This window comes from Cannabis sativa, chromosome 4 (assembly GCF_029168945.1).
Source record: "Cannabis sativa cultivar Pink pepper isolate KNU-18-1 chromosome 4, ASM2916894v1, whole genome shotgun sequence".
In the NCBI taxonomy this organism is placed as follows: Eukaryota; Viridiplantae; Streptophyta; class Magnoliopsida; order Rosales; family Cannabaceae; genus Cannabis; species Cannabis sativa.
The window spans coordinates 81,595,488-81,622,554 of NC_083604.1; the positions used below are offsets into that span (position 1 = coordinate 81,595,488).

At 37.2% G+C, this 27,067-nt stretch overlaps 2 protein-coding genes and 1 pseudogene across 2 annotated transcripts; all 3 read left to right on the forward strand.

Annotated features, from left to right (window-relative positions):
- The first annotated feature begins 4,873 nt into the window (after positions 1–4,873).
- On the forward strand, positions 4,874–8,924 carry LOC133037203 (MDIS1-interacting receptor like kinase 2-like). The gene is made up of 2 exons (XM_061114071.1): positions 4,874–8,175; positions 8,542–8,924. The coding sequence occupies exons 1-2, from the start codon at positions 4,911–4,913 to the stop codon at positions 8,922–8,924; spliced, it is 3,648 nt and encodes a 1,215-aa protein (XP_060970054.1). The 5' UTR covers positions 4,874–4,910.
- A 7,205-nt stretch (positions 8,925–16,129) lies between these two features.
- LOC133037204 (probable leucine-rich repeat receptor-like protein kinase At5g63930) lies at positions 16,130–19,106 on the forward strand. The gene is made up of 2 exons (XM_061114072.1): positions 16,130–18,913; positions 19,032–19,106. The coding sequence occupies exons 1-2, from the start codon at positions 16,130–16,132 to the stop codon at positions 19,104–19,106; spliced, it is 2,859 nt and encodes a 952-aa protein (XP_060970055.1).
- On the forward strand, positions 19,024–26,670 carry LOC133037427 (MDIS1-interacting receptor like kinase 2-like; annotated as a pseudogene).
- The last annotated feature ends 397 nt before the right edge of the window (positions 26,671–27,067 follow it).

A 27,067-nucleotide genomic window follows, 5' to 3' on the forward strand; every position in this document is an offset into this window, starting at 1 on the left:
TCGAATATATCTCTCTTGAGAGAGATGAAGACCTGTGGAAGTAGATTGAACCTCAATGCCTAAAAAATAATGCAGCTTCCCAAGATGTTTAAGTGAAAATTGTGAGTGTAGGTCCTTAATCAAGGAATCAATAAGAATGGGGTCACTACTCGTGATGATGATATCATCAACATACACTAAGATTAAGGTGACAGAGGAGGATGTATGTTTGATGAAAAGACTTTGATCAGATTTTGAAGAAATGAATCCAAACAATTCCAAGCAGTGATGAAGTTTCTCAAACCAAGCCCGTGGGGCTTGTTTGAGACCATATAATGCCTTATGAAGCTTGCAAACCAAGTGAGGAGCTTCAGCAAGTTCAAAACCCGGGGGTTGAATCATATATACTTCCTCCTTCAAATCACCATTGAGGAAAGCGTTATTGACATCCAGCTGTTGTAATGTCCAGTGATGTGTCAAAGCAAGAGATAGGACAACACGGATGGTGACTGGTTTTACAACAGGGCTGAACGTTTCTGTAAAATCGAAACCAGCTTGTTGGTGAAACCCCTTGGCAACAAGCCGTGCTTTGTGTCTATTGACAGTACCATCACTGTTGAGCTTCTCTTTGTACACCCATTTACACCCAATGGGTGTTCTCCCAGGTGGTAAAGGAACATAGGACCAAGTTTTATTCTTCTTAAGGGCAGTCATTTCATCTGACATAGCATGACACCATTTCTCCTCTTTAAGGGCTGCTTTAACATTGGATGGCTCTTGGGAAGCTAAGAACATCTTAGGCTTGTGAATTCCAGATTTTGCTCGTGTTTGCATGCTATGTTTGTTAATAATAGTGACCGGTTCTGTGACTGGTGTAGGGATAGGTTGTGTCTGAGATAGGCAAGGTGGAGGCAGTGTGGGAGACTCAACAGTAGGTAAAGAGGCACGAGGAACAGGTTGATGTGTGGGAGAATCTGTTTCTGGTGTGAACACAGGAATAGAGTGAACAGCAAATGACACAGGGAGAGGAACAGATGTATGTACTGGTGTGTTTCGAGAACTTTGGAGACTTGTGTTTTCAACATTGGATGGGACAAAATCAGTTGGAGTGGGCTGAGAACACTCAGTAGGGAACAAAGACTCCACACGATAAGTAGATGAGACAAGAGGAATAACACTATTAGAAAAAACAGCAGGCTGGCAGGGTGGATTATGGTTGGATTCAGAGGCAAAAGGAAACTTTGTCTCATCAAAGATGACATCACGAGAGATGTAAAGTCTCCCATTTTTGTCAAGGCACTTATAACCTTTATGGTTGAGACTATAGCCTAAAAAGGTGCAGGGGGAAGATCGAAAATCAAGTTTGTGCTTGTTATAGGGTCGGATGTTGGGATAACACAGACATCCAAAGACCTTGAGACTAGAGTAGTCAGGTTGAATATTAAAAAGAAGGTCTATGGGTGACTGTTGGTGGAGAATAGGGGTGGGAAGTCTATTGTGTAAAAACACAGCACATCTAAAAGCTTCATCCCAAAATTGCAAAGGCATAGAAGCTTGAGCAAGCAAGCTCAAACCATGTTCTACAATTTGCCTATGTTTCCTCTCAATTAAACCGTTTTGCTCATGAGTGGTTGGGCAAGGATGTCTATGGATTATGCCAGCTTGTTTTAAAGGTTCAGTAAAATTCCTAAACTCACCCCCCCAATCAGATTGAAAAACTTTAATTTTCTTACCCAATTGAAGTTCAGTTTCAGCCTTAAAGGTTTGAAAAGTCTTAAGGGCCTCAAATTTGTTTTTCAGCAAATAAATCCATGTAAAACGACTATATGCATCAACAAAGCTCATGTAATATCGATATCCATTATGAGAAACAACATAGGAAGGTCCCCACAAGTCAGAAACAATCAACTGTAAAGGTTCAGAATAAACTGTTTGTGAAAATTTTGGAAAGGGAAGTTTGTGAATCTTGCCTAAACAACAGGCAGAACACACAGATGTAGATGACTCATTACATGGAATATTACATGACTTCAAAACAGACTTAACAACCTTACTTGAGGGATGACCTAAGCGGTTGTGCCATAGCTGAAACTCGGATTGGGATGGCTGAGAACATGTCTTGCAACCAGAAGCAGAGTTTTGAGACCCTGAGATGACAGTAAAGGCAGATTTGGAATTCGACATTTGACTCTCTGTGTTGGGAGATAGGGATAGAACTTTGAATTGGCCTGGATCAAAAATATACAGGCCATTGTGGAGAGTCCCAGTCAAGAGAATATCCCTGGAAACCTGGTCCTTAACATAACAAACATTAGCATGAAACTCAAAGAATACATTATTGTCAAGAGCAAATTTGGAAACACTTAGTAAGTTCTTAGTGATCTCGGGAACATGGAGGAGATTATTTAAAAACAAAGGTTTAGCTGGATCTTTAGACATAATTTGACTGTGGCCAGAGTGTTTAATCGACAGACCTGTACCATTGCCAACATATAGTTGATCCGAGCCATTGTAATCAGCAGCTGTTGTGAGATTTTGTAAGTCTGGTGTGCAGTGGCTAGTTGCACCAGAATCTGGATACCATGAGCCATCATCAGCAGTGTAGGTCTGAGCTACATTAGCCTGTACCGAGGGAGCATCAGTGGGTGATATCACACCAGTGAAACTCTTGTCAAAGCGATAGAAGCAATCGATGACCGTGTGCCCAAGCTTATGGCAGAGCTGACACTGAGGCCTGTTCTGAGTGTGAGCCATTTTTCCTCCTCTGTTACTCATTGCTGAGCCTCTTCCAGCATTAAACGGCATAGGTGTTCCTCGAGAAAAATTACCAGGATGATAGTTTCGATTAGGATGGAAGAAATTTGAGTAGGGAGAAGGAAAATTATGGTAAGATGGATGGTACTGACCTCTTGAAGTGCCAGAACTTCTAAAATTTCTGTTGAATTGAGCTTCACAGATAGCGTATGACTAAAATAGACTGGACTGCGATTGTTTTCTGGGTCTCGAGTTCTGTTTCCTGGGTTAGCAGAGGGGTTGGAATTCGACAGAGGGGCCTGAGGATTCGTGGAGCCATTACCAGCACCATTAACAGCAACATTTGCAGTTAATGGTGGAAAAGGCTCTGATACCATGTTAGATCTAGTATTGTATCTAGCCATGAGAAAACCAGAGGAAAGAAAAACAAGGAAGAAGAAGAAAGAGAATGAAAGATGAAGAAAGAAGAAGACTGAAAGAAAAGCCTTGTTCATTATGAGTGAACAACTGATTATATACAATCTGTTACAACAATGAACAGCTGGAAATAACAAACTAAAGCTAACCAACTATTAACTACCATAACAGAAAATATAACTGTCATAACGGAATTAAGCTTCTTTACACACCTCAAAATAATACTACCCACCTTAACAATGGTCAAATTAGAATATCCCAACTTGTATAACGAGCAAAGAGAAAAGTCAAATGAGGAAAAAATGTTAATCAACATTAAAGAGTCAACATCAACTCAAGTCTCAAGTCAATATGAGTAAAAGACAATGCTACAAGCTATTAGTATCACCATCACTGATGTGGTGTTTTACGCGTTGCTACCAATTATTTTGTCCTTTGGCTTATTTATTTATTTTGTAGAAATTACTTTTTCCACCTATGCAAATAATTGTAAATTTGCTCTTTCGTTTGCATTTTATTTATTTTTGTAAATAATTTGCTGATGTAAAATTAATGTAAAGCTATTTTACTATAATTCGAGAATCTAGACAAAAAATAATTATGTAGATAATGTATCTGTATTTTTAGAGCAAATGTTTGAATGTTTAACGTTATTATATTTGGTTCTGACTAGCTTAAATTAATTAAATAAACTCTCATAATGTAATTATAAGAGTAACTCATGGTCATCAATAAATATCTCAAATACAACCGAATAAGAAAATTTACAATTTTTTCCATAGTTACGGGAAAGTTTTTACAAAATATAATAATTCAAGAACAAAACTCTACAATCTTCATAGTTCAGGAATAAAAATCTTATTTATTCACCTTCATAGTAATTGTTAATGTAAAATACGTGAGATGTGATATTAAATTGCACTTGTAATAATAATTCTTGGACATCATTAATGCCTTTTACCTTGTTGGGTAATGTTTTGGTTAAACCAATAGTACACTCCATATAGAGATGTTATGATAGATTTTTTATCTGTTTCGGCATTCAGATTAGTATTTTAGTTTTTTTTTTTTTTTTGTCATAATCGTGTATGTTGTGGTTATTTAAGAATTTTTGTAAATTTTCAAAAAATTCTGAATAATTTCAAGTGTCTAATATAAAGTTCAAACAATTACTTATTATTCGTTTAAAGAACTACTCAAGTGTACCAAAAAAAAAATATTTAAATCTTATTTTGGGCACTGCAAATTATAAAAATACTCTAAATAACTACAACATACATAATCAAAAAAATAAATTAAAAAACTCTCTTAAATGACAAAATAAATAAGAGGTTTATCGGAACACTCCTTTTAGTATACACTTACCCTATATTATTTAAGTACTTATGACATTATCCAATGTACACACAATTGTACGCTCACTCTTTTTTTTTTCTAAAAAAATATTGTAGTTATTACTGACACTACATCGTATTTCACAAACCAGAATTAAGCTGTTAAGCATGATTTACTACATTAATACACTTCTCAAAATGATCATACTTTCTAAGTCAACAAAATAACTTCCTGTAAATTCAAAGCTTCAAATCCGTGTGTCCTTTTCACTAGGAATTTTCTTGGCAGAATTCAATATATGTTTTGGAAAGTTGAAAGTATTTTGAGAGCCAAGAATGTGCTCTTTTCCATTATAAAAGAGTGAAGAAAATAACCCAATTTTATTCAGATCAAAGCTTTACAAACTAAACTGATCAATCAACACCATGAAAAGAGTTTCACAAACTCATTTCTCTGTTATTCTTCTTCTTCTTGTTTTTATTTTTGTTTGGCTTCCATTGAAGATTACTTGCTCACCAAGAACACAAGCAGAGGCTCTCATAACATGGAAGAAAAGCTTATCAATGGAATCATCTTCTCTGGATTCATGGGACAGCAACAACATCATTAATCTCTGCAACTGGACTAATGTTGTCTGTGATGTTTCCAATGGAGAAATCTCACAAATAGACCTCTCCAACTTGGAGCTCAATGGAAAATTGGACAAGTTCAACTTCACTCCATTTCTTAACATCACTGTCTTCAACCTCAACAATTGCAAGCTCTCTGGTTCCATACCACCAGCCATTGGTAATCTCACCAAGCTCACTTTGTTGGACTTGAGTGACAATGATATTGAAGGTGAAATCCCATTGGAGATAACCCAATTGTCAGAGCTTCAATATCTAAGTTTGTTCAACAATTTTCTTGAGGGGCCAATACCTTATCAGATCAGTAATCTCAAAAAGGTATGGTACTTATCACTTGGAGCAAACAATTTGGTGAATTCTGATTGGTCTAAATTTTCAACCATGCCTTCATTGACTTACCTTGATTTATTCTTGAATTTTTTCAATTCAACATTCCCTGATTTCATATCAAAGTGTAAGAACTTAACTTTCTTAGACATGTCTCAAAACAGTTGGACTGGTTCAATTCCTGAATCTGTGTTTTCCAATCTTGTCAAACTCCAATCTTTCAATCTCACCAATATTGGATTCAAGGGTCATTTGTCAGCCAACATTTCAAATCTTTCTCAGCTCACACACCTTCATTTTCCAAATAACTTTCTCAGTGGGGAAATTCCTCAAGGAATTGGTTTGTTGCATAATCTTGAGGTTCTTGAATTGTATAACAATACCTTTAGTGGGAGTATTCCTTCTTCTATTGGTCAACTCAAGAATCTTTTGACTCTTGATCTTAGGACGAATTTCTTAAACTCAACGATTCCTTCTCAGCTTGGTTCTTGCACTAAGCTCAGTTACTTGGCTTTGGGTGCAAATAATCTCAGAGGGGAAATTCCTTTGTCATTATCCAATCTGAATAGTCTCACAGAAATTGGTATATCAGATAACAAACTTTCTGGTCCTCTCTCCTCTGAATTGATCTCTAATTGGACTTCTCTCACCTTATTACAACTTCAAAACAACACACTTAGTGGGAAAATTCCAAAAGAAATTGGCTTATTGAAAAACATCACCTTCATTTTCCTGTACCAGAATAATTTCACTGGTTCAATTCCTTCTGAGATTGTTAACTTGGAGCAACTTGGAAGCTTGGATCTTTCTGGTAACCATCTCACAGGTCCAATTCCAAAGTCTCTATGGAACCTCAAAAGCCTCTTCGCAATCCAACTTTTCTACAACAATCTGAATGGAACAATCCCACCAGAGATTGGAAATCTAGAACTCCTCCAAACTTTTGATGTCAACACCAACCAACTTTCAGGAGAGTTACCAGTTACCATTTCCAGCCTCAGAAACTTGGAGGGCTTCTCTGTTTTCACCAATAACTTCGAAGGAACAATCCCAAAAGACTTTGGCAAGTTCAGTCCTAATTTGAATGTCATTAGCTTTTCAAACAATAGCTTCAATGGAGAATTGCCACTCCATTTGTGCAGCGGTTTAAAGCTCGAAACTTTAACTGTAAACAACAACAATTTCACCGGATCATTGCCAGAATGCCTGAGAAAATGCACCAACTTAACCAGAGTTAGACTTGACCAGAACAATTTCACAGCAAACATCACCAATGCCTTTGGTTCTCACCCCAAACTTGAATCAATCTTTTTTGATGATAACCAATTCATTGGTCAAATTTCAAGCACATGGGAAAAATGCAAGAATCTCACCAGATTGCAGATGGGTCGAAACAAAATCTCTGGTAAAATCCCACCTGAGCTTGGAAACATGAAAAAGTTGCAATATTTGAGCTTGGAATCAAATAACTTGAGTGGAGAAATTCCTGCTGAACTGGGGAATCTAAGGCAACTATACTTTCTCAATCTCAGTAACAATAATTTGATTGGGAAAATACCTCAAAGTCTAGGCAATATAGCTGGTATTCTAGAAACTCTTGATTTATCACGAAACAATTTAAGTGGAAATATACCAGAATGGCTCAGTAGTTGCAGAAGTTTGTACACCTTGAATCTTAGCCACAATATACTCACAGGTAAGATACCAGAGCTTGGAAATTTGGTGTCTTTGCGTTATGCATTGGATCTCAGCTGCAATTCACTATTTGGAGAGATACCCTCAAGCCTCTCTAAGCTTATAATGCTGGAAATTCTCAACATCTCTCATAACCACCTCTCTGGTAGTATTCCACAATCATTTTCCAACCTAATAAGTTTAAGTTACATCGATTTTTCTTACAACAACTTGATAGGTCCGATCCCAACTGGAGCCATTTTCCTGAATGCACCAGGAAGTGCCTTTGATGGAAACCTTGGATTGTGTGGAAATCGTAAAGGAATCAAGCCCTGCAAAAGACATGATAACAGTAGAAGTAAGAATGTTGTAATATTAATTATTACTCTTGTTTGTGGGCTAGTAGTGTTGGTTACTGTCATTGTAATCACTATCATATTGTGCCATAAAAAAGGTTCCAGCCAAAATGACACTCATCAGTCATTGATATGGGGGGAGGCAAAATTCACATTTGGAGAAATTGTAGAGGCAACTGAAGATTTTGATGACAAGTACTGCATTGGAAAAGGAGGCTTTGGCACTGTTTACAAGGCTATATTAAGATCGCAAGAGCTAGTTCTTGCGGTTAAGCGGTTGCACATGTCAGATTCAAGTGATATTCCAGAAGTTAGTCGCATAAGTTTCCAGAATGAGATTCGAACTCTGACTAAAGTCCGACACAGAAACATCGTAAAACTTTATGGGGTTTGTACAAAAAAGAGTCAATTGTATTTGGTGTATAAATATGCAAACAGAGGCAGTCTTTCTAAAGTATTATATGACTCAACCGATCTTGATTGGGATTCAAGGGTGAAGATAGTTCAAGGATTGGCCCATGCAATTTCATACTTGCACCACGACTGTTCTCCACCAATCATTCATCGCGATGTGTCAATAAACAATGTACTACTCGGATCCAATTTCGTTCCAATGTTGTCAGATTTTGGCACTGCTCGATTGTTGATCCCTAATTTGTCTATCTGGACAAATGTAGTTGGGTCTTATGGCTACATGGCCCCAGGTAATTATTGTTTTATTATGGTGTCTATCTAACTTTACCAAAAAGAAATGCTAAAAGTACGAGCGGTGTCTAGCACCCTCCTACGTGTTAATATCGTTATTGGTCTAATTTAGTATCGGGTCTCGTATAGTTTAATATAATAGTTTTTAGAGAGTATTGCTAGCCAATCGTAAGGCGACACGTCTTAAAGGTGCTAGGCACCACTGGTGCCCAATAACAATGTTTTATTTTTATTGATACAATTAAATATTGAATCTCACATATTTTAATTTTAATTATTATAGAATATGGGTAGGTTGTTTAATAACAATGCTCTTATTGATTAGTGTTTGCAGCAACTTTTTAAAAATTTGTTTTGTTGCACAGAACTGGCTTTAACCATGCGTGTGACAGAAAAGTGCGATGTGTACAGTTTTGGAGTGGTAGCTTTGGAAATTATGATAGGAAAACACCCAGGAGAATTGTTGGAATATTTATCATCATTATCTCGGTCGAAAACATTATCAGAGAATATGTTGCTAAAAGATGTGTTAGATCGAAGGTTGTTACCTCCAACTGGAAGATTATCAATGGTTGTGGCATTAGTTGTGAGCTTGGCCTTATCATGTACTAGAAGTGAACCAGAGTCACGACCCACCATGCATTTGGTTTCCCAGGAATTGTCAACAAAGATTACTCAAGCTTCTATGATTCGTGAGCCATTGAGAACCATTACAATTGAGAAGCTTGTTGCACATCAATATCAGTAATAGAAAGAACAAATAATTTACATATTTTAATTAAAACTTGAAATGAAGGTGTATGAGGCTTATTAGCGTCCGTTGCACCAACTGAAGCAAATACTTTATATGTCACTTAAAATTGAAGTAAAAAACTCTTTTTGTAATAGTGAATAAAATGAAAATGAAAATTATAGAACATACTTTTATATTTTATTTTTAAAATTAAAATATAAAAGTGGTCATAGAATATTAAAAAATAAAAGTGTTACTAAATACTCATAGTACTGTTTGAATTATTTTTTTTCCTTTTTTTTTTCACTCTCTCTTCTTAGTTTATAATTTCTTTTAGTTTTATGTCACTTTTTTTTCTTTGTTTTTCTTTTCTTTTATCATTCAACTTTTTATCTCTTTTTTCTCAAAATTTAAAAATATTTCCGATCACATTACTACTCAGTTGAATTTAAAAATGATATTTTTTTTTTTTTGAAAGGAAAATTAAACTTTATTAACCTTCAAACTCTGTCACCAAAATAGGCAACAGCTCAGTAGGGATGTTTCCCATACTGAAAGTACAATCAGGATAAAATAAAGACGCCCTTGCAAACTCATGAGCGACTCTATTAGCTGATCGCTTAACAAAACAAAAATAAACATTGCTTAAGTTAGCCAACATGGCTTTACATTCCTGAATCACACAACCAAAATAAGAAGTCAATCTAGTCGAGCTCCTTAAAGCTTGAATGACCAGAAGGCAGTCGGTCTCCACCCATACGGGATATGATTGGTGATCTTTGATCCAACTTAAGGCTTCCCGAAAACTCAAAGCCTCCGCTACAGAAGGAGCAATGTTGCCTTGGTGCAATTTAGTATGGCCTTCAATTAGAAAACCATTATGATCTCTAATAACAATAGCACCCCCAAACCGATTTTGTCCTTCAAATATAGCCGCATCCACGTTGATCTTGATACTATTATTCTGAGGTTTAATCCAACGCTCCGTCCCATCACAGTCTTGAAGTTCAGACCAAGATGACTCAATTTGAGTTTTTTGAGCGTTATGCCATTGATCAAGATAGCTTTTTGCAGAAGCTACTATTGCTGAAATAATAATCGGTTTCCCTTGCCAAACAACATCGTTCCTAGCTCCCCAGCAACAAGGCATTGTTTTTCTGCTGTCAAAGTCTTGAAAGTGAGGATACACCAGTCCAGAAAAGTTGTCCCTGCAGCAGCTGATGATGTCCCGATGCCTACTCTCTCCCAGACTTGCTTGACCACTCTACAGGTAAGTAACACGTGAGAAATTGACTCATCAAACTCCTCACATAAGGGACATCTCGTATTCACCGGGACGCATTTCGTTGCAAGTTGTGCAAGTGTTGGAAGACAATTAGAACCGGCCCTCCACATCAGATTTTTAATCTTCGGAGGCATCTTCAAAGACCACAAACTTTTCCAAAAAGCTGAAGCATTTATCTCATCACACAGTCCTTTCAAAGATTGAAGTAACCGGTAAGCACTTTTGACCGTATACACACCAGTCGGCTCATGAAACCAGCAGAGAATGTCACTTGCCTGGTTTGAGTTCGCAGGATACGGTGTATAAGCTGCTGTTCTCTGTCATCAAACAAGTCCTTTAGAATTTCTTCATCCCACGAACTGCTGTCCATTGACATCAGGTTGCACACACGAGCTTGCTGAAGTGCCGGATGAGTAGAAGTAACAAAAGGTTGATGGGGATCAGGCAGCCACGGTTCATTCAAGACAGAAATAGAAGAGCCATTACCCACATTCCATCTAACCCCCGCACTAACCAGAGACTTAGCTTCCCAAACACTTCGCCAAACAAAACTAGGATTATTTCCAAGAGGGGCCGAGAGATAGGTACCAGTAGGAAAATAACGAGCTTTGAAAATGCGAGAAACCAAAGAAGCAGGTCTTGTAAGAAAACGCCAACCTTGTTTTCCTAAAAGAGCCAAATTAAAGTCACGGAGATTTCGAAAACCAAGTCCTCCATTGTTTTTACTCTGACACATTCTCTCCCAAGACATCCAAGGTATGCCTTTATTCTCCTTTGAGGAACTTTTCCACCAAAATCTAGCCATAGAGCTTTCAATATCTCTACTGATCTCCAAAGGAAGTAAAAAAACATTCATTGCATAGCTGGGGAGCGCTTGCGCAACTGACTTGATTAATACCTCTTTACCGGCTCTGGATAGAACTTTGGAGTCCCAACCTTGAAGTTTTTTCCTTACACGATCCTTCAAAAATCCCAATACAGCCGACTTATTTCGCCCCATGGTACTAGGGAGCCCTAGGTACATGCTTCTATCATCAGCTTGTGGCATCTGTAAAAGAGAATTGATGTCTTCCCTAACATGGCTCAATGTATTAGTGCTATAAAAAATGGATGACTTCCCCAAGTTAACTTTCTGGCCTGAAACACACTCAAATTGGTGAAGGAGTTCTCTGATTCGGGTAGCTTCTGGGAGAGTAGCCTTGCAATATAAATAACTGTCGTCAGCAAACAACATATGAGACACTTTCGGAGCCCCATTCGCCACTTTGCACCCATGGATGAGACCCATATCTTCGTATCTTTTCATCAAAGCCGAAAGCCCTTCCGCACAGAGGATAAAAATGTAAGGAGATAATGGATCGCCTTGACGAATACCACGGGTAGGAGTAATCGGACCCAAAACTCTTCCACCATGCACAATCTTATACTTGGCCGAGCTAACACAATTCATCACCAATGAGACCCATTTGTCTGAGAAACCAAGTCTTCGAAGCACCGAATCCAAAAATTTCCATTCTATGCGATCATATGCCTTGCTAAGGTCCAGTTTAAGCGCCATGAAACCATCCTTGCCTTTCCTTTTCCTCTTCAAGTAGTGAAGTACTTCAAAGGAAACTAAAATATTGTCAGTTATGAGTCTCCCGGGAATAAAGGCACTTTGAGATTCAGAAACTATTTGATCCATATATGGCTTCATTCGATTAGCCATTACTTTAGTAATTATTTTGTACAAGACATTACATAAAGCAATAGGCCTTAGATCAACCATACTTTCAGGAGTTTTCTTTTTCGGGATCAAAACAACATTAGCATCACCACAACTTGACTCAAACGCACCTGAATTGAAAAACTTCTGAACCACGGCTGTAACATCATGCTGAACTATCTCCCAACATTTTTGATAAAAGGCAGGTGTCATACCATCCGGAGCTGGACTCTTGTCGGGATGCATACTGAAGACAGCTTTTTTGACTTCCTCGGCAGTTATGGGCTGTTGGAGCTCTTCATTAATTCTGTTTGTTACTCTCTGCTGAATATATTGTATCACAACATCATTTCCCAAGTCTGAGGCAGAGAATAAATTGGTAAAATAGTCCACCACCACATCAACTAAGCCATTATCCCAGTCCTTCCAAGCACCGCCAGCATCTTTAAGTTTTGTTATTTGATTGAAGCTTCGACGATTACTAGCAGCCCGATGAAAGTATTTACTATTTTGGTCACCCTCCTTTAGCCAAAACTGTTTGGCCCTTTGTTTCCAAAAAGCTTCCTTTTGATCTAAAACCATAAAGAGTTTTTTCTTAACATCAGCATAGCGTTGCACAGAGAAAGCATCTCTTTTAGTCTTCAAGATCTTCAGCTCAGTTCTACACTTTTTGATTCGAAGCTTGAAGTTACCAGTCACTTTAGTTCCCCAGGACGCCAACTTCTCAGCACAAAGAGCAATTTTGTCACCAACTGTCATGTGATTAGAGGCAGACCAGCAGTCCTTAACAATTTCGAGACACATAGGCTCCTTGAGCCAAGCATTCTCAAACCGAAAGCTTCGAATAGGTAAGATCTGTTCAGGCACAACAAACTCAAGAAAGATAGGATTATGATCTGAGGGAGAAGTTTCCAAATTGATGAGCCGAGACTGAGGAAAAACTTGACACCAATTAGATGACACTAGAGCCCGGTCCAACCTAACTTCAATCCATCTCGAAGTACCTCTGCCCTTTTCCCAAGTATACTGATAGCCAACTAAATCCATGTCAACCAAGTCGCACTCATGAAGAGTTTGTTCAAACCCCGAAATTAGCCAATTCGGGTATGGAAGTCCGCCTCGTTTATCACTTTGGCTCAGCACATTATTGAGATCCCCTATAACACACCAAAGATCACTAGGAGAATTGAACAAAGATTTTATTAAGTTCCATGTATCCTCCCTTTGACCCCTTTGAGGTTCCCCATAAACTCCTGTTAGCCTCCAATTCGGGTGACCTTCAACAAACACATGAAAATCAATATGATGTTGAGAATAACCAACTATGTTGCCTTCATTGCTATTTTTCCAGAATAAGGCAAGCCCCCCACTTCTTCCCTGGGCCTCAACTGAGAACACACCTTCAAACCCCAACATTCGGCCCACCACATCCACTCTAGCTTTATTACATTTTGTTTCACACAAGAAAACAAAATTGGGTTTCTTTAAAGTAATCACTTCTTTAAGGAATTGAAAAGCCCGTTGGTTCCCAAGCCCGCGGCAATTCCAACTTAAAACATTCATAATTCTTGGCGGGCCTGTGAAACAGAACCCGCCCCAACAAAGTTTTTTGGCCCAATAACATTGTTAAAAGCCATGTTTTCTTCCATAACACTTTTCACCCCAGCAGCATTACTTTCGGCCAACCTCTTCCTTTTTGCCTCTGACACAAACAAATCTCCATCCACATCATCAATGATATCCTCATTCATATTATTACCTCTTATAGCATAGTCAATGGAGGATCCCTTATTATTTAAAGAGACATTATTAGCATTACTTCCAAAATTAACTCCACTAATTACCTCATTAGATCCCACGGATCGTGAACCTAATTGATCTTGCCCTTGATTGAGTCCACCGTGAGTTCCCACTGGTATGGAGGTTGTCCCGTCTGAAGCACCACCGGCCCCTCCTACTGAACTTTCTCCTTTAGCCAATAGGCCCTGCCTAAGCCACCTTGAGCCGATAGTGTGTTGTCTCCTCCGTGGCATAGCTTTTAAGTCCAAACTGTAAGGCTTTTTGATCAAATGGGGAGGAGTATCGAAGAGCTTTGGACAAAATTTTTCAGAGTGCCCGAAAATTCCACAAATGAAACAGAAAGTGGGGAGATCTTCGTATTTGAAATTAGCATAACACCACTCACCTCCCTTCTTTTCCAGCTTCATTCTTCTTTTTAATGGTAAATCAACACGAACAGTCACTCGAACACGAAGATAGTCCCGCCAAATTCCCATGAAGTTATTTTTATCTGCTTCTACGAATGTTCCAATATAGTTGCCCACATCTTTCACCACTTTCGCAGACATGAAACCCGTAGACAAACCATGGAGCTGTATCCAGAAATCAAGTTTATTGAGAACCACCGATCTTGGTAACTCCCCTTCCTTCAGTCTTGCGAAAATTAAAGGAACCCTGTCAAAGGTCCAAGGGCTGCCCTCCACCACTCTATCAATATCAATAGGATGATAGAATTGAAAGAGATACAAGTTTTCCTCTAATTCCTTCACAAACAAGCCTCTTCCCGGTCTCCAAAGAGACGCCATTTTATGCTGCATAGCCAGAAAATCAAGCGTTCTTTCTGTAAGGAACCGGCCCACTAGGCACCATCGGTCATCGAATTCCGATAGTTCATTATCATTGGTATCGTATAGAATCCCCCCATCATCTTCCTCTCCACCAGACAGAGTAATGAAATCACCTTCCTTTTCCAAGTCCATTGTTTCGGAATCAGCCATGTACACTCCAAATCTTTCTCAAACAAACGACAAGAAAACACTTTTACAACTAAACAGCCAAACAGCGACACTCAGGTCAAGAGACCAGACATTCAATCAAAATAATTATACGAGTACTATACTAAAAAAATGATATTGTTATAATCTATATATATTCTTTTTTATTTCCAAAATCAAAAAAGAAAACCTATTGAATTGCTCACAATACCAATAAAGATTTATTTTTATTTAAGTTAACTTATTTTTAAAGCTTAATTAATTTGACAACTAATTAGTTCCTACCATAAAAATATAATATTATTTTTTGTCAACTAAATTCAATATAATAAACTTAAAGTTACTAAAAATATATCTTAATTAGTAACTTAGATATTTACAAATTTAGCTAATAAGTTATGTCAGTTGTTTTATTTAATTATAACACATTAGTTTCTTAAATAAGTTTAAAAGTAACACAATTGTTGCTAAAAAAAAGTAATGTAAAAGTTTTTTAAACAATAAAATAATATAATATAATTTCAAACTAAATATATAATTTTCTAATGCATTAATTTCTTAAATATGTTTGAAGGTAACACAGATGTTGCTAAAAAAAATAATTTAAAAATTTCTTTAATAATAAAACAACATAATTATATAATCTAAAAATAAACATAATTTTAAAAGTAACTAAACAAAAAATGTATATGAAATCATTTTTATCTTAAAGTAAATTTTCTCATGATAAGTATCTTATTGATCTCATAAGTAATTAAAATGTTTCTATTTTACACAAAAAGTAAAAAAGAGATATTTTCATAAAAGATAACTCATTAATATTTTTAAATTTTGCTAATTAACTATGTGGCATGTTCCTTATAAGTTATCTTTTAGTAATTAACTGAAGTTACTCTAATAAATAAATTTACATTTAAAATTACATTGTAAGTTTTAGACCTAAACCAATAAAATATTTTCTAATAACTTTTGGAACTTGTTGGTAGAATAAATTTTGGTATAATTTGTGTTTGTTTGTATTGTGATTGTGAATTATTGATTATCAGGGGTGGCTTTGGGTGTATTTTAATTAATACAAGATTTGCTTAGCAATTGCTAATTACTTAAGAATTACACATAATATTTTGATGGCAATTGAATCAAGATTTGGAACTGCATCTACAAAATTTTGGTCAAACCCTATTAATTAAAATGTGTAGGATTTGAATTTATCATAAAAATGTCAAAAAATAGAATCAAAAACGTGATACTAGTTTAAAAGTTAAGTTATTTATATACATAAGTATTTTTAGATTAAAAAAAAAATAGCATTTATAAGATTATAACTATACATAACATGATAACATGCTATTATAAGATGATAACATAAAATCATCTTATTACTCTATAGATGTATAAGAGAGAGCAGATAATCATTAAAATCATCAAATTTGATTTATACATTCAAGTGAACACCATGAAAAGTGTTCCAAGAACATGTTTATCTCTTTTTGTTCTTCACATTTTTGTATTTTCTTTGCTTCCATTGAAGATTGCTCCCTCACCAAGAACACAAGCAGAGGCTCTTATAAGATGGAAGAACACCTTGGTAATAGAATCATCTTCTCTTGATTCATGGTCCAACAAAAACATCAACAATCTTTGCAATTGGACTAATGTTGTGTGTGATAGTTCCAATAGAGAAATCTCACAAATAGATCTCTCCAACTTGGAGCTTAATGGAAAATTGGACAAGTTCAACTTCACTCCATTCCTTAACATCACTGTCTTCAACCTCAACAATTGTAAGCTCTCTGGTTTCATACCAACAGCCATTGCTAATCTCACCAAGATCACTTTGTTGGACTTGAGTGACAATCACATCGAAGGAGAAATTCCAGTGGAGATAAGCCAATTGTTAGAGCTTCAATATTTGAGTCTCTTCAACAATTCTCTTGAGGGGTCAATACCTTACCAGCTCACCAATCTACCAAAGGTATGGTATTTATCACTTGGAGGTAACAATTTGGAGAATTCTGAGTGGTCTAAATTTTCAAGCATGCCTTCCTTAACTTACCTTGATATTTATTTGAATATGTTTAATTCAACATTCCCAGTTTTCATATCGAAGTGTAGGAACTTGACCTTCCTTGACATGTCTCAAAACAGTTGGACTGGCTCAATTCCAGAATCTGTGTTTTCCAATCTGATCAAACTCCAATCTTTCAATCTCACAAATAATAAATTTATGGGACACTTGTCGTCTAATATTTCGAAACTTTCTAAGCTTAAACACCTTCATTTACAAACTAATTTTCTCAAAGGTAATATTCCTAGTGAAATAGGTCTTTTGCATGATCTTGAGGTTCTTGAACTGTATGAAAATTTTTTTAGTGGGAGTATTCCTTCTTCTATTGGCCAACTTAAAAATCTATCACAACTCAAAACATTGGATATTTCTTCTAATAGTCTCACGGGTCCAATTCCAACATCTATGTGGAACCTCAAAAGCCTTGTTATTTTGTCTGTAGGTACCAACCAACTGTCAGGAGTGTTGGCAGTTAACATTTCTAGGCTTAAGAAGTTGGAGGTGTTATCTGTTTTTGCCAATAATTTTACTGGTTCAATTCCTTTAGAGATTGGAAACTTGAAAAAACTTAAAACAATGGTTCTTTCGAGGAACCATTTCACAGGTCCTATTCCAACTTCTCTATGGAACCTCAAAAGCCTCACCCTTGTGCAACTTTTCAAAAATAGTTGGGATGGAACCATCCCACCAGAGATTGAAAATCTAAAACTCTTATCTATTTTTGATGTAAGCACCAACCAACTATCAGGAGCTCTTCCAATTAATATGTTAAGGTTGAGTAACTTAAAAACGTTATTTGTTTTTAAAAATAATTTTACTGGTTCAATTCCTTTAGAGATTGGAAACTTGCAAAAACTTGAAATATTAGATCTTTCTTCTAACAATCTCATAGGTCCTATACCAAGTTCTCTATGGAACCTCAAAAGCCTCACCTTTGTGCAACTTTTCAAAAATAATTTGGTTGGAACCATCCCACCAGAGATTGGAAATCTAAAACTCCTGTCAACTTTCGATGTAAGCACCAACCAACTATCAGGAGAGTTGCCAGTTAATATTTCCATGCTTAGTAACTTGGAGTTGTTCTCCATTTTCAACAATAATTTCACTAAGACAATCCCTAGAGACTTTGGGAAGAACAATCCAAATTTGAACTTCATTATGTTTGGAAACAACAACTTCTTTGGACAGTTGCCACAAGATTTGTGTAGTGGATTCAATCTTGAATACTTGAGTGTAGCTAACAGCAACTTTATAGGACCATTGCCCGAGTGCTTGAGAAATTGCACAAAATTAAAAAGAGTAAGGCTTGATGGGAATCGATTTGTTGGCAACATTACCAAAGCTTTTGGAGTTCACCCACATCTCGATTCCATTTTCATAAACAACAACCAATTCATTGGCCATGTTTCAAGTACGTGGGGACAATGTTTGAATCTCACCAGATTGCAGATGGGTCAAAATAAAATCTCAGGTAAGATCCCTCCGGAACTCGGAAGTTTGATAAAGTTGAAAGTTTTGAGCCTAGAGTCCAATGAGTTAAGTGGGGAAATTCCAACTCAATTGGGAAATCTTAAACTTTTGTACCAGCTTAATCTCAGCAATAACCATTTAACAGGGGAAATCCCTACAAGCCTATTAGACTTGAGTGGGCTAGAGCATCTTGATTTGTCGACAAATAGTTTAGTAGGGAAGATACCATATTGGCTTGGCAATTTTAAAGGATTGTTGAGCTTAAACCTCAGTCACAATATGTTATCTAGTGAAATACCACCAGAGCTTGGAAATTTGGTGTCCTTGAGTGCTGTATTGGATCTTAGTAGAAATTTACTTGTTGGAGAGATACCCTCAAGTTTGTCCAAGCTTACAAAGTTGGAAATTCTTAATATCTCTCATAACCAACTCTTAGGTAGTATTCCACAATTATTTTCCAACCTAATAAGCATTAGTTACATTGATTTTTCTTATAACAACTTGACGGGTCCGATCCCGATTGGAGCCATTTACCAAAATGCTTCAAAAAGCTTTTATGATGGAAATCTTGGATTGTGTGGAAATGCTAGAGGACTTAATCCCTGCAGAAGGCAAAGAAACAAAATTGGCAATGGTCTCATTTTGGCCATTAGTCTTGTTTGTGGCCTATTACTATTTGTTATTGTCATTGTGATCACTCTCGTATTGTGTCATAAATTTATAGTGTTGGATAAGCACAGAAAAGATTCCAACAAAAATGACACGCACCAGTCATTGATATGGGAGAAGGAAGCAAAATTCACTTTTGGAGAAATTGTAGAAGCAACTGAAGACTTTGACGACAAGTACTGCATTGGGAAAGGAGGTTTTGGTACTGTTTACAAGGCTACATTGAGATCACAAGAGCTAGTTCTTGCGGTTAAACGGTTGCACATGTCAGATTCGAGTGGCATTCCAGAATTTAGTCGCATAAGTTTCCAAAATGAGATTCGAGCTCTAACTGAAGTCCGACATCGGAACATTGTAAAGCTTTATGGGTTCTGTTCGAGAAACAATGGTCTGTACTTGGTGTATAAGTATGCAAATAGAGGAAGTCTTGCTAAAGTACTATATGACTCAACAGATCTTGATTGGGATTCAAGGGTGAAAATAGTTCAAGGATTGGCCCATGCAATCTCATACTTACACCATGATTGTTCTCCACCAATCATTCATCGCGATGTGTCATTGAATAATGTATTACTTGGCTCCAATTTCGTTCCAATATTGTCAGATTTTGGTACAGCTCGATTGTTGATCCCAGACTTATCCATTTGGACAAATGTAGCTGGATCTTATGGTTACATGGCCCCAGGTAATTACTATTTTACTCGTTACTAATTAGTGTTTGCATGAATTTTTTCAAGTGTTCTTATTTTTAAAATTTGTATTGTATTGCAGAGCTAGCTTTAACTATGCGTGTGACAGAGAAGTGTGATGTTTATAGTTTTGGAGTCGTAGCTTTGGAAATTATGTTGGGAAAGCACCCAGGAGAACTGTTGGAATCTTTATCATCAGCTCGACCAAAAGATGTGGAGAATATTCTATTAAAAGATGTGCTAGATCAACGGTTGTTACTTCCCACTGGGAGATTATCAGCTGTTGCAGTGTTAGTGGTGAGCTTGGTGTAGGAATTTGGCTTGGTGAAATCCCAAATTTACCCTACACCACTCAAGAAAAGAGTCAAAACGACAGGGACAAATCTGTCCCAGAAAAATCAATTTAAACCTCAGTCAACGACCAAAGAACCCTGGTCGTTTAGCCTACACGACAATGGAAACTTGTCGTTCTTCACTCACACGACAAATCGTTTAAACCAAACGATTTGTCGTTCTTGATTGAACAAAAGTAAATTCAATCAGAGCTAACCCTAGCTCATTTGCACCTTCGAACATTCGAGAATTTCTCAAATTCTCTCTCTTTCTCTCTGCCTTCTCTCTGGTTCTCAAACCCTAGAACCAGAGATCCTTCTCGATCTATCGATCGATCTTGCCCAGAAACCTTCCCAGAAACAACCCAAAACACACACACACAAATATCAAACATAGATCATTAGGTTAGGGTTAGAAAAAGAACACCAGAGATTATAGAGGTTCGCCCTAAATCAGGGGTACATCCTCTTTGAGCTCGCCTTGAAGATCGACCTCAGATCTTTCACTATGAAGCATGAATATTACAACAGGTAAGAAAACCAAGTCACAGATCGACTGGTATTTCTAGGTTTTTCTCTCTTGTGTTTTCTGTGTTTATTTCTCTCTTGTTTTTCTGGTTTCTCACACTAACACTTTTCTGTTTCTTGTGCATGTACTTGAAAAACATCTGGAGCTGAAGAACTTTCTCAGATCTGGTAACCTAGGGCTTTTTTTGCATCTGGTATATTTTCATTTCTTCTCTTCTGTTCCTTTTATAGTTGTAGTTCTAGGGGTTGATCACAGAACTAGGAGTTAGTTACAACTTTGGTTGTAACTAACAACTAGTTCTTGATCCACTAGAGGCGAAGCCACCTAGGATCTGATTTCTGTTGTATTCTGTTTGCTTTTATTTGTAATTTTCACTTCATCTGTAAAACTGTAATAATAAAGGTTACAGTGAGGTCTAATTTTAACAATTTCCACCTTAGATCTCATCTGTAATCTTTATTATCATAGTTCTTCGTCCTCAAGGGTCTTAGCTCATAGTGGTAGTGGTCATCCACCACTACCAACCCCTAACAAGTCCAAGCAGTGCTTGAACTTGGTTAAGGGTAGCACCTTAGTACCGATATCAGAAGGATTCTCTTCAGTGGGAACTTTCTCTATCTGTACAACCTTCTGTGTCACTTTATCTCGTATAAAGTGATACTTTATTTCCACATGTTTGGTTCTGTCATGAAAGACAGGATTCTTACACAAGTGGATACAACTTTGGCTGTCTGAATAGATTGTAGGTTCTTCATCTAGGAGTTTAAGTTCATCTAGTAGTCCTTTAAGCCAAATGGCTTCTTTAATAGCCTCTGTAACAGCTACATACTCAGATTCTGTTGTAGATAATGCTACAACAGTTGCAGCTTGTACTTTCCAGTCGATACAATTTCCCCATAGTGTAAAGAAGTAGGCGAGAGGTAGATTTTCTACTATCTCTCGTCACTGCATAGTCCGCATCACCGTACCCGGTGATCATTCTGTTGTTGTCCCTTCTTTTGTAGTTTAATCCCACTTCTGTAGATCCCAGTAAGTATCTTAGTAACCATTTCATAGCCTCCCAGTGTTGTTTACAGGTTAGCCATGTACTTACTTAGTACACTAATGGCATAGGCTAAATCGGGTCCGTACCGACCATTAGGTACATCACTGATCCCACTGCACTAGAATAGGGCACTTCACTCATAGATTCTTTCTCTGCTGTAGTTTTAGGACATTGCTCCTTGCTTAGGTAGTACTGATTAGTCATAGGTTGCTTAGTTTGCTTTGCATTAGTCATAGAGAAATTCTCTAAGACTTTCTTAATGTAGTTTTTCTGATGTAGCCTTAGTGTCCCATGTTCCCTGTCCCTAGAGATGTTAATGCCTAGGATCTTAGCAGCCTTGCCTAAGTCCTTCATCTCAAACTCTTCCCTTAGCCAACCTTTCATTAGGTCAATCCTGGTTCTTTCCTTGCTCACAATGAGCATGTCATCTACATACAGCAGTAAGTAGATGACTTCATCAATCTTAGTGCCTTTGTAGTATAGACAGGTGTCATAATAGCTCTGAAAACCCTTTCTTGATCATGAACTCATCAAACCTTTTGTTCCATTGTCTTGGTGACTGTTTAAGTCCATACAGGGACTTAATCAGTTTGCAGACCAAGTCTTCCTTGCCTTTTTCCTCATATCCTTTAGGTTGTTGCATGTAGATTTCTTCCTCAAGTTCCCCATGTAGAAATGCAGTAGTTACATCCATTTGATCAACTTCTAGGTCAAATTGAGTAGCTATGGTAAGTATAATTCTGATGGTTTTATACTTAGCCACAGGTGAGAATATCTCATTAAAATCTATCCCTTCTTTCTGTGTAAATCCCTTAGCCACTAGTCTTGCCTTAAACTTCTTAGGATCTGTCTCAGTGAGTCCTTCTTTGTGTTTGAAAAGCCACTTGCATGAAACTATGCTCTTCCCTTTAGGTTTCTTCACTAGTATCCAGGTTCTGTTCTTTCTCAGAGATTCCATCTCTGTGTCCATTGCCTTGGACCATTTCTTGGCATCTTTATCAGTCATAGCTTCTTCATAGGACTTAGGTTCTGTCATTTCCACTCCCATAGCACAAAAGAATGCATAGGCTAGCACTTCTTCCCAAGCTGTGAAGCTGAATCTCTGTGTAGGTCTAGGAACCCTTCTAGTTCTATCTCTGGTCAGTTGGTAGTCTTGGATTTCCTCATTTTCTTGTCCTTCTTCGCAATAGGTTCCACCCGAATGTTGTCATCCCGAACTTGGTCATTTCCTTCCAAGTTTTCATCTCCCCGAGTATTTTCCACATTCTCGGTTCCACCTGAACAGTATTAGGTTGAGTGTTCCTTGTTTGCATGTCCACAGATGTACCTGCAGGGTTAGTGTCTAAAGTAGGACTAGATATAGCATTGTTATTAGTAATACAAGGAAATAAGTCTTCCTTAAAAACAACATCCCTACTGTTTATAGCTTTAAAACCTTGTTTCTCTCTTACCCATAATCTGTAGCCTTTAGTACCTTCAGGATAGCCTAGGAACACACATTTTAGAGCTCTAGGCTCTAACTTACCAACACTCTGATGTGCATAGGCTGCACATCCAAATACTCTTAAGTTTGAGAGATCAGGAGGCTTACCTGACCAGATCTCCTCTGGTGTCTTGAATTCAATGGCACTGGATGGACTTCTGTTCACCAGGTAGGCTGCTGTTAACACAGCTTCTCCCCAAAATCCTTTAGTAAGCCCAGATTGCAATAATAGGCATCTGACCTTGTTCATCAAGGTCCTATTCATCCTCTCAGCTACCCCATTCTGTTGAGGAGTAATTCTCACAGTTCTGTGCCTTTGAATTCCAACAGAGCCACAATACCTGTTAAATTCATCACTGCAAAACTCTAAGCCATTGTCAGTCCTTAGGGTTTTAACCCTTTGATTAGTTAAATTTTCCATTAGGGTTTTCCATTGTATGAATTTAGATAAAGCCTCATTTTTATGTTTAAGTAAAAATACCCAAACTTTTCTAGAATGGTCATCAACAATAGACATAAAATACACATTTCCACCATGTGTTGGAGTTTTCTCTGGTCCCCAAAGATCAGAGTGAACATACTCCAATATGTGCTTAGTTTTGTGAATACCAGTTTTAAACTTTAACCTATGATGTTTACCTAGGACACAGGATTCACAGAAATCCACTTTACTTACTCTGTCCTTACCCAGTAGCCTTTGATCACTCATGATCTGTAGGCCTTTCTCACTGATATGCCCCAGCCTTCTGTGCCATAGAACAGCCTTTAGGTCCTCTGGATTGCTAGTGACTGCATTGTTGCAGTGAGTCACTGGTTCTCCATCTAAGTAGTATAACCCTTCATGTTTGTGGCCTTTGATTATTGTCATAGCACCCTTACTTAGCTTCATTGAACCTGCTTCAATTTTGCTAACAATACCCATGTCATCTAGAACACTTATAGAAATTAAATTTCTAGCAAGATTAGGAACATACCTTACACCAGTTAGGGTTCTGACAATTCCATCAAACATTTTAAAACTTACATTACCTGAGCCTTCTATATTGCAAGTGTTGTTATTTCCCAGAATTACTTTGCCACCATTAGAGTTTCTGTAATCAGTTAGGATTTCCCTAGAATTTGTCATGTGAAAAGTACACCCAGAATCCAAAATCCAGTCATCTTTGAAAGATGTAGATGCAACATAAACTTCACCACTATCATAGCCATCTGAGTAGTTTGCTTCTTGTTGCTTGTCATTTTGTTGCCTGTTTTGATCTGATCTTTCTGGAAACCTTCCACCTTTCTTGTTCTTGTATTTGTTGTTGTAGAAATAGCAGTCTTTCTTGTAGTGTCCAGGTTTTCCACAATAGAAACAACCTGTAGAATCACCAGAATCTCTTGATGGTGATCTATTCTTTCCTTTGTTTGAGTTTCTATGATGATGTGCACTATTACTTCTACCCCTGTTCTGGTAGGATTTCTTGTGAGATGGCCTTCCCCTGCTTAGGTTCATTTCACCATGTCCAGAATTGGATTTTTCACTCTTCATCTCTAAGTCTTTAGATTTTAGGGCAGAGATGACTTCATCAAGTGTGATTGAAGTCCTTCCATACTTGATTGCTGTCTTTACCTCTCTGTATGAATCAGGCAATGAATTCAAAATGATTATTGCCTGATTTTCATCACTTAGAGCTTCATTCTCTCCTGAATTTGCCAATTCAATGTGCATTCTGAGAAACTCATCAAGATTCTGATCTAGGGTTTTAGTGTGACTCATCTTAAATCCAAAGATCCTTTCTTTTAGGTAGATCTTGTTAGTTAGGGACTTCTGTTGAAACTGCTCTTCAAGTTTCTTCCAAATTTTAGCTGGTGTTTCTTCTTTATCAACCAATCTGATAATTGCATCAGAAAGGTTGAAAATTATGATTCCAGTGGCTGTTTCCAACAGTTCTTCTTGTTGAATCTTTGAAGTGTTTTCTGGCCATTCAATAGGGTCTTCAAGAACCCTAAGTAGTTTCTGTTGAGCCAGCAGGGATCTGATCTTTCTCCTCCAGATCCTGTAATCACCAGATCCATCAAAACGATCAATGTCAACCTTGATATTGCTCATGTTAGGAAAATCAAAATTAAATTGAGTTGAGTTTAGAAAGATTTGTTTATTATCAGTTTGTGGAATTTCCACAGGTTTCCCACTGTCCACAACTTCTTGTTGTGTTTCTTCTTCTTCTCCCAGTCTTGATCACTTTCTTGAATCTTTCTTGAGTTGATTTAAGTTTGAACCAAAGCTCTGATACCACTGTAGGAATTTGGCTTGGTGAAATCCCAAATTTACCCTACACCACTCAAGAAAAGAGTCAAAACGACAGGGACAAATCTGTCCCAGAAAAATCAATTTAAACCTCAGTCAACGACCAAAGAACCCTGGTCGTTTAGCCTACACGACAATGGAAACTTGTCGTTCTTCACTCACACGACAAATCGTTTAAACCAAACGATTTGTCGTTCTTGATTGAACAAAAGTAAATTCAATCAGAGCTAACCCTAGCTCATTTGCACCTTCGAACATTCGAGAATTTCTCAAATTCTCTCTCTTTCTCTCTGCCTTCTCTCTGGTTCTCAAACCCTAGAACCAGAGATCCTTCTCGATCTATCGATCGATCTTGCCCAGAAACCTTCCCAGAAACAACCCAAAACACACACACACAAATATCAAACATAGATCATTAGGTTAGGGTTAGAAAAAGAACACCAGAGATTATAGAGGTTCGCCCTAAATCAGGGGTACATCCTCTTTGAGCTCGCCTTGAAGATCGACCTCAGATCTTTCACTATGAAGCATGAATATTACAACAGGTAAGAAAACCAAGTCACAGATCGACTGGTATTTCTAGGTTTTTCTCTCTTGTGTTTTCTGTGTTTATTTCTCTCTTGTTTTTCTGGTTTCTCACACTAACACTTTTCTGTTTCTTGTGCATGTACTTGAAAAACATCTGGAGCTGAAGAACTTTCTCAGATCTGGTAACCTAGGGCTTTTTTTGCATCTGGTATATTTTCATTTCTTCTCTTCTGTTCCTTTTATAGTTGTAGTTCTAGGGGTTGATCACAGAACTAGGAGTTAGTTACAACTTCGGTTGTAACTAACAACTAGTTCTTGATCCACTAGAGGCGAAGCCACCTAGGATCTGATTTCTGTTGTATTCTGTTTGCTTTTATTTGTAATTTTCACTTCATCTGTAAAACTGTAATAATAAAGGTTACAGTGAGGTCTAATTTTAACACTTGGCATTGTCATGTACTAGAACTAGGCCAGATTCACGACCCACTATGCATTTTGTGGCACAAGAATTATCGACAAGGAGTCAAGCTTCCATGATCTCCGAGTCATTAAGGACTATTACGATTGAGAAGCTTGCAGCGTTTCAATATCAGTAGTAGAAAGTATAAATGTTTGTTTAATTGAAACTTGTACTCATGTACGAGCCACAAGGTTGAACTCATTCTACCTATTACTTAAAATATGTGAATCAAAGGGCTTACAATGCAACAACAAAGTTTGTAATAGTACTATTATCAAAACTCTAATGGGGGATTCTCTGCTAAATCTGCTTGTAAATTTTATGTTCATTCTGTAAGCATTAATGCATTATGTCCCCTGTGTGACAATGATCTTGAAAATTAATATTGTCCAAAATGTCACATGCAACTAATGGACATTGGACAATGTATCATTTCCTCAATTCTTTGTATAGTGTTTTTATGGTTTGTTTTGTTTTGATTTTCCCTCTATTTATTGTTAGTATTTTGTGTTTGTTTGTTTTTATTGTTAGTATTTTGAAGTTCACCTAAGGCTCCAAATGGACTACTAGTCAACTAGTAGATAGGCTTTTTTATTGATACTTGCTAAAAAATATAAATCATGTCAGCTGTTGAGAGTGCTGAACTGAGTTATAATTTGTTCTTTTACTTAATTGCATTTAGTTTTCTAATTTGAATATTTTTCACAACAACCGAAAGAGAAGGATCTAATCCATGGTTACTTTCACATGTTATATATTTTTAATACAAAAACTAAATTATAACGACACCTGTAGTTGCTTAGTTGTTAAGAGAGAAGTAGAGTCCCACAT